Source organism: Gavialis gangeticus, unplaced genomic scaffold, assembly GCF_001723915.1.
Source record: "Gavialis gangeticus isolate Ggan-Ray unplaced genomic scaffold, GavGan_comp1, whole genome shotgun sequence".
Lineage (NCBI taxonomy): Eukaryota > Metazoa > Chordata > Crocodylia > Gavialidae > Gavialis > Gavialis gangeticus.
This window is the reverse complement of record NW_017729024.1, coordinates 73312206-73322649: the sequence shown is the minus strand read 5'-3', so window position 1 is coordinate 73322649 and position 10444 is coordinate 73312206. Positions and strand designations below refer to the sequence as shown.

General features: G+C 43.0%; 1 protein-coding gene across 3 annotated transcripts in view; it reads right to left on the bottom strand.

The window, feature by feature from the left end:
- Positions 1–10444, bottom strand: part of FER (FER tyrosine kinase) — a 437414-nt gene that overhangs the window by 394283 nt on the left and 32687 nt on the right. For all 3 annotated transcript variants that reach the window (XM_019517242.1, XM_019517244.1, XM_019517243.1), the window contains exon 3: positions 2658–2920. In XM_019517242.1, coding sequence (XP_019372787.1) covers positions 2658–2864 — 207 coding nt within the window. In that variant the 5' untranslated portion in view covers positions 2865–2920. The remainder of the gene's footprint in view (positions 1–2657; positions 2921–10444) is intronic.

The window sequence follows — 10444 nt, the reverse complement described above, 5'->3', positions numbered from 1 at the left end:
GCCGAGCCTGTACGGATGCTGCAGGTTTTTCCTCCCAAGGTGGAGAACCTTGCATTTTTCGGTGTTAAACACCATCAGGTTCTCATCTGCCCATTTCCTGAGCCTGTCCAGGTCAGCCTAGATCACCCGCCTGTCTTCTGGTGTGGATGTTTTGCCCCAAAGTTTGGTGTCATCATCGAACTTGGTCAGTCCGCTTCTGACTCCAATGTCCACATCATTAATGAAGATGTTGAACAATATGGGTCCAAAGACAGAGCCTTGGGGGACCCCACTGGTCACAGGGCACCATGATGAGAGACTGCCATCAACTTCTACCCTCTGGGTCTGACCACAGACCCAATTTCCCAGCCAGCAGATCATGGTGGACCCAATGCCACAAAAAATTGGCCAGTTTCGCCAAGAGATGATCATGGGATACCAGATCGAAGGCTTTTTTGAAGTCAAGATAAGACATCAATTTCATCTCCCTTGTCCAGGTGATAGGTCACCTGGTCATAGAAGGAAATGAGATTGGTCAAGCAAGACCTATCCGCAACAAACCTGTGCTGGCTATCCCTTAGCATGTTGGCGTCAGCCAGTCCATTAAGGATGGCTTCTTTAATAAACTTTTCTAAGATCTCCCCTGAGATAGAAGTCAGGGTAATGGGCCTATAGTTAGCTGGATCCAGTTTCCTCCCTTTCTTGAAGATAGGCCCCACACTGGCCTTCTTCCAGTCTTCAGGCACTACAGCAGAGTGCCAGGAGTTTTCAAAGATCCGTGCCAGAGGCTGGGCTATGATGTTCACCAGCTCCTTGAGTACCCTGGGGTGTAGATTCTCAGAGCCGGCTGACTTGAAGGTATCCAGCTTTCCAAGGTGTTCCTTCACGAAGTCAGCATTAATGGAGAGCAGGGGATCTCCCTCCCCCAGACCTCCCTGTCCCGTAGTGGGCATGAGCATCCCATGGGACTGATGAAAGACTAGATGACCCCTGGAGGTCCCTTCCAGCCCTACTTCTCTACAATTCTATGCCAGAAATGTTGCTGATCACTTATTTGGCTTTACTTTCCACTTCTAATAAGCCTTAAAAATAACACCTTAGCAGAACACTAAACTTCACTGTCATGTAAACATGCATTTTTTTCAGCTAAATGGTAAGATTAGGACACTGACTACTTATAGTCATACAAGAAGAAGTACTTATTCAATTTCTTGTGGTATACGAGAATGGTGCAGATCTCAAAAACAGTATAGCAACACCTAGATCATCCATGACCAGTGGCTTTCCAGGCACTTACTGAACACCTCCAATGACATGGAGAGTCCATAATTTGCCTAGACTAAGGTTTAGAATTTAAGTGCCTAAGCACAACACAGTAGTCTATGCCACTTCCATTCAAAGACATGAATGAAACAGGATGCATCTAAATCGCAGAAAAAGGTGGGAGTACCTTTAACCCGTAATTGAGTATTTCCAGCATTCACTCAGGATACCTATGGCTTATAGGCCTACCTCTGCTTGAGGATGGAAGAAACAAACAGAATTCCCAAGGAAGTGTTCTAATTACCAAGCTACAGGCACTTTACAGGAAACACTTCACCATTTCGAGGCTGTACTACTACACAGCATTGAAATTGAGATTCAAGGTTGACAGCAATTGAAAGCTGGTACATAACAATTATCTGGTGACCAGCATGAGTGGGTAAGGTCTCCTAATCCAGCTTTTCTCAGAAGAGGGCAAGGATGAAATGAGCCTTTAAGACATTACTGTCCTCTCTCTACCAGATCAGGCAGAGTTGGAGCTTAGTTGCAAGTGATGTGAATTTGCTTTGCCACTACCTTTGTTGTACCTGATCTTGATCTATTTAGTAAACAATGTTCATGGATTTTTTAAACTTTTCAAGAGTCAAGATTTTTTGGTACTGTAAACTGTATACACAAAGCAATCCCTTTAAATAATATTACGAGAAAAAAAAAAGTCTGATATTCTGTGACACACAAAAAAAGCCAGGAAATTCAGAGCTGAGGCTGACATTCTGACCATTATTCACACCATGGTATGCAGCTGAAAAAAATACAAAGCATTAATACAGTTTATTATATTAAAAAGTACATTATATAAACAAGAGTTTCTTTTTAACTGTAAAAAAAAGAAATTTTTCACTACAACATAGCATACTTTAAAAAAAAAACACTAGACAAAGCAGCTGAGTAACCCTGGGAGTCTACAATACCAGAGCACCGAATTAGGGATTCTAGTTTAGTTCATTGTTCTCAGCTCTTCAGGGGAGCTTGAATGCCATTCACTCCACCCCAAGCATTTACAACTCCAAACTTTTACTAATCCTAAAAATAAAAAAAAAAATGCATTAGTAGGAACCTATTGGCTACATTACTCTGGCATAAACCAACTAACATTTCACTTGAAGTAAAATGGGGACGACTGGAGAATAAAGCAGAAGGAACAGAGAGCTGAGAATAGCTCAGTGAAATCAACCTCAAAGTGATAACATACTAGAAGCAACATTTATTCTGACACACTTCTAAACAGTTCATCATCTCTGATTCAACAAAAACAACTGTTCTTTCATATTAGCTACAAAAATAACTCAAAGTATGTTATCTATGCATTTTTAAAAGAAAAATTGCTCTATTTTCAATTGATAATATTCTCTTACCTTGGACACATTGCTAATATAATCCAGCTGGAAAGTACTCTCTTTATCCACCTGGTTACAAAGATTCTGTAAAGTGGATGCATATTCTTTGTCACTTTTTACTCGCATGGCCATGAATTTCTTCACTGCTTCCAGCAGTCGTAGCTCCCAGTCTTGCAATTGCAACAAAGCATCATGAGAATATTTCAGGTCACTCCCAAACCCCATCGTTAAGGCACTATGTACTATACAGGCCACAAGACTGATTCTTTTAGTCACCACATCTGCAGACAGAATAAAAATTATGAAAATATATTGAAAAAGGAACCTGCAGTGCTTTAATATCACAGAAAATGATGACAGATATAAACATTTAGAGCAAGCACAGCTAATCTTTGAATTAAAATTAAGCAAGCCACAATTTTCAACAGCAAAACTAGGCACACCATCTTGTATAGTAACCATCCAGAACTAAACAACTGAAGTGCAACTGGCTAGTTAAACGTACTGATCTACGACTTATAAGATCGAAGGGTAGAAAAAGAAGTCCCCTTTGTGCCACCATAAAAAAGTTATGGCAGCACAAAGGCCAAGCAAACCACACCCCTTGTAGTGCCACTAATGCCAAAAAATTGTGGTCACGATAAAGGTGGCAATAGCTTTGCCACTTTATGGGACAACAGTATGGGCAGCCCAGAACTGCCTGCACTCTCCAAATGCCTGGGTCTGATCCTGTGCACCCCAGGAATTCCCAGGACTGGGGCCCTTGTGACTCTGGAGGTAGTTTTCCTCTCCTAGAGAGAGGTGCCTCAGACAATCTCCAGGGCATGCGTCTGCAAGCAGAAAACCCTGGCTTTTCCCACTTACAGAAACTTGCCCTGGGCAATCTCAGAGGCACATCTCTAAAAGCAGGGAATACATCACCTATTGTCCTACAGGATCACACCCCCTACCCAAAGTGGAAAAGCAGGCACTGTACGTTTCATTCAATAAAGCAGATCAGCCGTGCTTAATTTGGCAACATCTGTTTATATTCTAAGTTCAGTTCCTTATTCCATCACAAACTCCTGATACAAATGAAGGTAAAAAGCTCAGACTCTGTCCGTGCTTCTATAAAATGCAGTACATCTTTACCTACTTCACAGTGGCACTGAGGGGACTATAAAAAGTACATAAGGTATCTAGAACATCTAAACTAAACAGACAATTTTATTGCCAAACAAGAATTCTTGGTTGTTTTGCCCAACTCCTAGAACATTTATACACATGCAGAGGGGGCGGGGGAGCAGCACTTTATTTAAAGCAGCTCCAAGAGTTGCTCTAATTAAAGCACCCAGAGTGTCTTGTATATCAGTGTCCCCATGCTTAAAAATGGCGGTGGGGGCCCCATGCTTAAAAATGGCAGTGGGGGTGCTTTAACTAAGGCTCCTTGAACAAACTTTACTTAGTTAAAAGCACTCCCACTGCCATTTTTAAATCCAGGGACCCTGATACATGAGACAGTGGAGTCTTCTGGAGCATGGTCATTACCACTCTCCAGTAGACTCGATTAATTGGGCCTGCTCTGACATGCTGCAGCCTCACTGCTCATGCATAGGTGCCCTAATGACTTGACAACTTCCCTTTTCCACACCGTGATGCTTTCTCAAAGAACAAACTCTTAGTCATTATTCAAACATCAAGCATAATCTCTGAGGAAATCAGTTCTCAGATGTTACCTCTTAGGGAATCAGTTTCCAGGAGGATAACGTAATTTAAACATGGTATTTTATGATATAAACAATGTTAAATATTGAAAAGTCAAACACTTAAAAATTAGAAAATACGATCTTACTTTGGACATTTCTGTGCATATGTAATGCCCAGTCTAATTACCTGACAGGGTTTTCTGGTGGGAGAAACAGCACATTCTCAATCTGTACACAAAAAAGCATTCACTAAATTCAATGCGTATATGCACATGCAAGTATCATAGCTATTCTGTGGCTATATCAACCCTGCAACCCAAAAGTGTGACTGCAATCTGGGTAGACATATGTGAGTTCACTTTAAACTGGCTAGCCTGGGAACTAGTAAGAGTGAGTCCATGGCAGCAAAGAACTCAGCCCAAGTATTTATCCAAGAATACATGCAAAGTTTTGCAGCCTGCACTCCCAGGATTGCTAGACTGAAACCAATTAGGGTATTAAAGACGTTAGCTGCAATTACTCCTCTGGATTGCAGCACAGATGTACTCTATTGTGTGGCCTTCTCATTATTACTGCACACTACAAGACCTCTGCACTGAATACAGAGTTAATCAGTTTGCTGGCTTTTCTATGGTGCACATATCTTAAGAATGACCATGTGAGGAGAAGTAATGTAATATTAGATTAGGAGAACTCAGACACTGACATTAAATGTCAAAACTGGCAAAAATATTAACTAACGTTGGGTGCCCAATATGAGAAGCTTAGGGGTTGCTTTTTAGAGTGCTTAGCATTTTTAGCTAGGGATTTTCCTAAATCACAGCGCAAGTTTGCAGGGCAGTGGTGCCTTTAATCTTGCTTTTCGTTGCATTCCCCCCATGACTACTGAGTGGGTCTAGAGGCAAAAACCACAGCATTAATTGCCTCTTGGCCACTAGTGTGGGGGCACAGCAAAATGAGCGGGATTGAAGGCACCGCTGCACAATGAACTTCTGCCGTGATTTAGGTAGCTCCCTATTTATAGCACATTACATGCTCACAGCAGACTCTAATTGGCCTCACTTACCACTCAGTGTTTCTGCAAGTTAACCCTAAGGCATCCCCAGCTGGGCAATCAGAAAATGAAATGGGAGCTACCACAATGGGATTTTTTTCATTTACAACTTCCCCTGCATCACACAGGGACACAATGACAAAAGGAGGGATACACACTTCTCCAGGGTGGCATTCAACTGCCTTTACCCATGAGACCATGGGTAAAATTAAAATGTCCTGCCTCGTTCCCTTCTTCCTACTTCTCCAACAAATGAGATGATAATCCTAAAAAAAATGGCCTCATTCATCATCTAACTGATAGATCCACAGACCACAGTCCCTTACACTGAAAGAAGCAAGGATTCTATGGAGAAAAAAGATAATATGTGATCATGAAGTTATGCACATGCATAAGGGAGATGAATTAAGGCTATATGAATAATCTTAATTCTGGATTTTCCCAATTTGTGAGTAATTAACTCTACATCCTTAATATTCTTTTATCACAGAAGCAACGGTTCCAAAACATTTTTCCAAAAGACCAATTTAAATTTCATCCTTGGGTAGCATGTCTCATTTGGATCATCTGCACACCTAGGATCTTTAGATACAGAACAGACACTGGATAGAGTAAATGGACTAATAGAAGAAGGCTTCTGTGTAACATGGCTAATTTTGCCAGCAGATTTCATAGCTTTTTAAATAGACACAAAAGGAAACACTGCGATTCAGAGACTAGGACAACTCCAGATTCTGGTGAGAAGTGTTATGTAACAGTTAAAGATCCTTCTGTCCTTAAACCACTGGTCTTAATATCACAATTGCCACTAGCATTTCCTCCCAAACTCCTAACACTGTCCCTCCCCCTTTTCTTTATCCTACCATCTGCTCCTAACCCTGTTCCCTACTCCATGCTTGCTCTTGTCCTCCATACCCTTCCTGCTCCCCATTCACCAACTGCTTCTACCCCTGTCAAATCCTGGCCTTATTCCCCACCCCTGGCTCCTATCCTTCCCCAACCCCTTCCCTAGCTTCTGCATCTCCCATCTCCATTCTTCTTCCACAACTCCAGCCTACATTCCCTTCCCTCATTCCTACCTTCCCTCCACCCCAAGCCATGGCTCCTGACTCCTATATTCCTTTCACTCTCTGTTCATGTCCTATCTTACCCTCCTTTTTCTATTTTCCCTCCTCTCCAGTTCCTATTCCTTCTCCTCCCTGATCTGATGTTTCTTTCACCCTAAGCTGGAATCTGTTATCCATTTCTCCCTCTGCTGAGCCACAATTTCTTCACTCAGTCTAGCGCAAGCTGCCATGTTGCTTTCTCCTTCACTCTTCCACACCACTCTGGGTAGGAATCATCACTATGGTGGTCCACCGTAGCCAAGAGAAAAAAGACTGCACAGAAGTCCGTCTCAGCAATGACACCATATCCGTATTGGAGCGAGCAGTTACAATATAGGTATAGCACACACCATCTGATCAGTATACAGGAGCCACAGGAGATGAAGCACTCACTTCTGAAAGAGTCATCAGAAAGTTTAATTGCCAAAATTCAAACAATGTGCTTCTGAGCATGGGAAAACTAAGAATTTTCAAAAGCCCATCTGGCAGATTATCATAAAGACAGCAAAAGAATATTCCAGATACCTGTGCACACTCCTTGCCAAGTTTCACTACGGAAGCACAAGAAACTTCTCATAAAACATTTAGGTCTAAGAATTGCTTTTTCTAATCAGATTCTTGGAAACAGCTGCACTTTTCCAACTCATTTTAGCCTCAAACACATGCCACCATGAAAAGCTTCTGCTCAGATAATTTAAGTCTGACAAAGATACAAGCAATAGAAAACCTCTTCTTATAATGGAAATCAGCTGACAGCTTTAAGCATTTAAAGCAATTTCCACCACCTGTGATTATTAAGCATAATTTTTTTTATCTAGCATTGCATATAATCTTGTTTCATGAAATTTAAGACAGATATTCCTAAGAGGACAATGTCCTGACACTTAACCACCATGCCTGCCCCCCTGCCACTTGTCTTCCCACTGCTTCCCTCCCCATCCCCACAGCAGTGAAGGGAGATGAATTGAAGACAACCACTAGATTCTTTACCTGGAAAATTGTAAGTAATTTACAATTTACAATTATAGATTACTTCTAATTTTCCATGCATAGATTCAAATTTTTGGGGAATCATCTTAAAAGAAGTATTCACATAAATACAGCATTTAATAGCACAGGGAAATGTCTATGATCACACTGTTATTAGGGATATATTGGCTGGCTATTGGATTGGCACAGATAAAAGGAAAAATGACATTACTGGCTATCAGCTTTCTTTGGTTTTTGTAGCTGATAATGACAGCCGCATACCCAGAGCACCCTGGAGAGCATAGCTCATTCCCCATGCCCCACTGCTGAGCCAAACCTGCAGCAGTCTACAGGTCCTGGTGCACAGCGGGAAGGGGCACTGGGAAGCAGTTATGGGGTGCCACACTCAGCAAAGGTACTGGTTACCAGCTCCTGCTACAATGCTGTGCATGCAGCAGAAGCCTGAACACTGGGCCTGCCACAGAGACATCAGGCTGCGCGCAGGCAGAGTAAGGCACCAGTGCAAAGGACATTCTGCTCCGCCAGGCACTGGGCGCCTTTGCAAAAGTGGCTTTGCCCGAGCAGCCAAGGGAGCGCACCTACACAGGGTCCGCTGGTGCTAAGGCAGCGGCGTGCTCTGGAACTCCAAACGTACCCAGCAACATGGTCTGCAAGAGGATCCACCCTACCCGCCCAGGACAGCAGCAAGAGCTATGCAGGAGTGGGGCTGCAAGTGCCAGGCATTTTAAAATGACTTGCATTATTACCAAAGATCGGTTAGCGGATCGGTATTGGCCAATATGGTTGGTTAATCATCAGCTATTAGTATAGACCAAGAAAATCTTTATTAGTGCACCCCTAGCTGCTGTTTTTCCAGGATGATTTCCAAAAAAAAGTTTCTAGACTAGTACTGAACTACCTTTGTCTTACAGGTTAATAACCTTGAGAAAGCAAGCCTTAATTTCAGGGGAGAAAAAAACAAACTTAGAAACAACAAAAATACAATAAAAATGCCATTAGACACATGGAGATTAAATTCAAACTAAATTCCAGATACCTTGGTCTCATCACAGTTCAGAGAAATTAAACTGTGCTTTTGTAGCCGATGAGAAAAAGCACTGTTGGGGGGCTCTTTAGGACATAAAGAAACCACTAGACAACTATAATACCTTCAATAAAACTATTAAAACTATCCAACCCACTCTGCAATACCGTATTTTCTCACACACCGCACACCCCTGGATGTAATACACATCTTGTTTTTGAAGGACAGCCTGAATGAAAGAGAAGTTCTTGTCGAGAAACCTGCTCCTGTGCCTGATACCAAACCACATGCCAGATGAGGCCCACAGGCAGACCCAGCAAGCCAGATCTAGGACTGCTGCTATCTGAACTCTCTCCTGCTAACGGTTCTTGCTGTTTCACACTGTGGCAAGACACTGAGCACCTCTCTCATCCCAGAGTGGTGCCTTGGCAGCAGTTTGCCCAGGAGCCAGGTAGCAGGTAATAGGCCAGACCTGAGTGCTTGCCCCTGCTCTGAAAACCATGGTCTTCTCAACCTACAGCAGAGACTCTGGAGGAGGTGACCCAGGCTGAGGGGCACCTCCACTAGGAAACCTGCCCAGGGGCATAGAAGTAGCTGGCAGAACTCCCAAATCCAGCTCCCAGTACTACAGGGCACAACTGGTGTCTGCTCCATGGTAGAAAGCAAAGCGGTTCCCACCCATTCAGCAGGGCCAAGGTACTCACCAGCCCCACCCAGCAGCAAGCTCAGAGACAGCTCAACCCACACAGATTCAGGCTGCAAGAGTTAACACTCTCTCTCCTCACTTCTGCCCACTCCCTGCAGCCTGGTTCTGGAGGTCTGACCCAGCAAGAGGGTCCACACCTACTGCATGTGGACTGCCCTGGATCTGGTGCACAACCCTAGGCTCCACACAGAGACATGTTATCCATTCCATAGAGTTCCTCCACAGGTCTGGAAATTTGGCAGCAGGGAAACCGCAGCAATGTTAATTGCTGCTGCTGGGAGCAGTGGCAATTAATGCTGCCACCACTCCCCTGCAAATTTTCTGATATTTAATGCACACCCCAATTCCCACCAACAACATATGGTAACTGTGTGACACATGAGCCCCCACTTTAACTGATTACAAACAAATGTTCCTTATACAAAGGAAAATGGCTGCAGAGCTGAATTAGGCCAATTCCCCTTGCTAGAAATCACAGCAGAAGCTCAGTATTTTTTTCTATATCACTCTGTTGCTAAGCCCTACGATGAAAAATAAAATCCAAATGAAAACATGATTCATTCATATGCATCATGGTTCCTGGGACTCAACAGCTCTAACTTTTTGATCAGTGGAGCAAAGTGCTCAAAAGTAAAGGATAAAGTAAAAAACAGAAAGAAGCTAGACTCACAGATTTCAGCACAGGCTTATGGTAGCAGCAGAGTATCCCAATATACTGAAACATGCAAAATGAAGCAAATTTTCCACCGAACGTGTAGTCAGTGACCATAAATGGCAGCTGGCAACAGTTTCTGCTGGCAAGTCTTAATGACTCAGCTCAGGTCCAGGACTTGCTGACTTTAGGACCTAACGCCCACCACTTTTCTCTGCTGCCCACCTCAATGACAAATGCCACAAAAGGCCCCCAGTTCTGCAAACAAGGCCATCTGTCACCAACCTCTGCCATTAACTAGAGATGGAAATTGAGAATCAGAGCAAAGTAAAACCAAAGGAAGGAAGGAACAAGTCTATAGCCTATGAGCTAGGGAAAAGAATGGAAAAGGTTAGGATAAAAAGTATTTTTCTGCCTCAATGCGCGAACTACAAAGAAATTCCAGAATTTTTTTTTTCCAGTTAGAAATCACAGAGAGACAGCAAAAAGCCTACCTGACTTAGAATCCTAAAAAGCTGGACTGTAAGGGACCTCCAGAACTCATCTCCTACAAGTGTAGCGAAAATAGATACTTTTCTCTATGTTTCT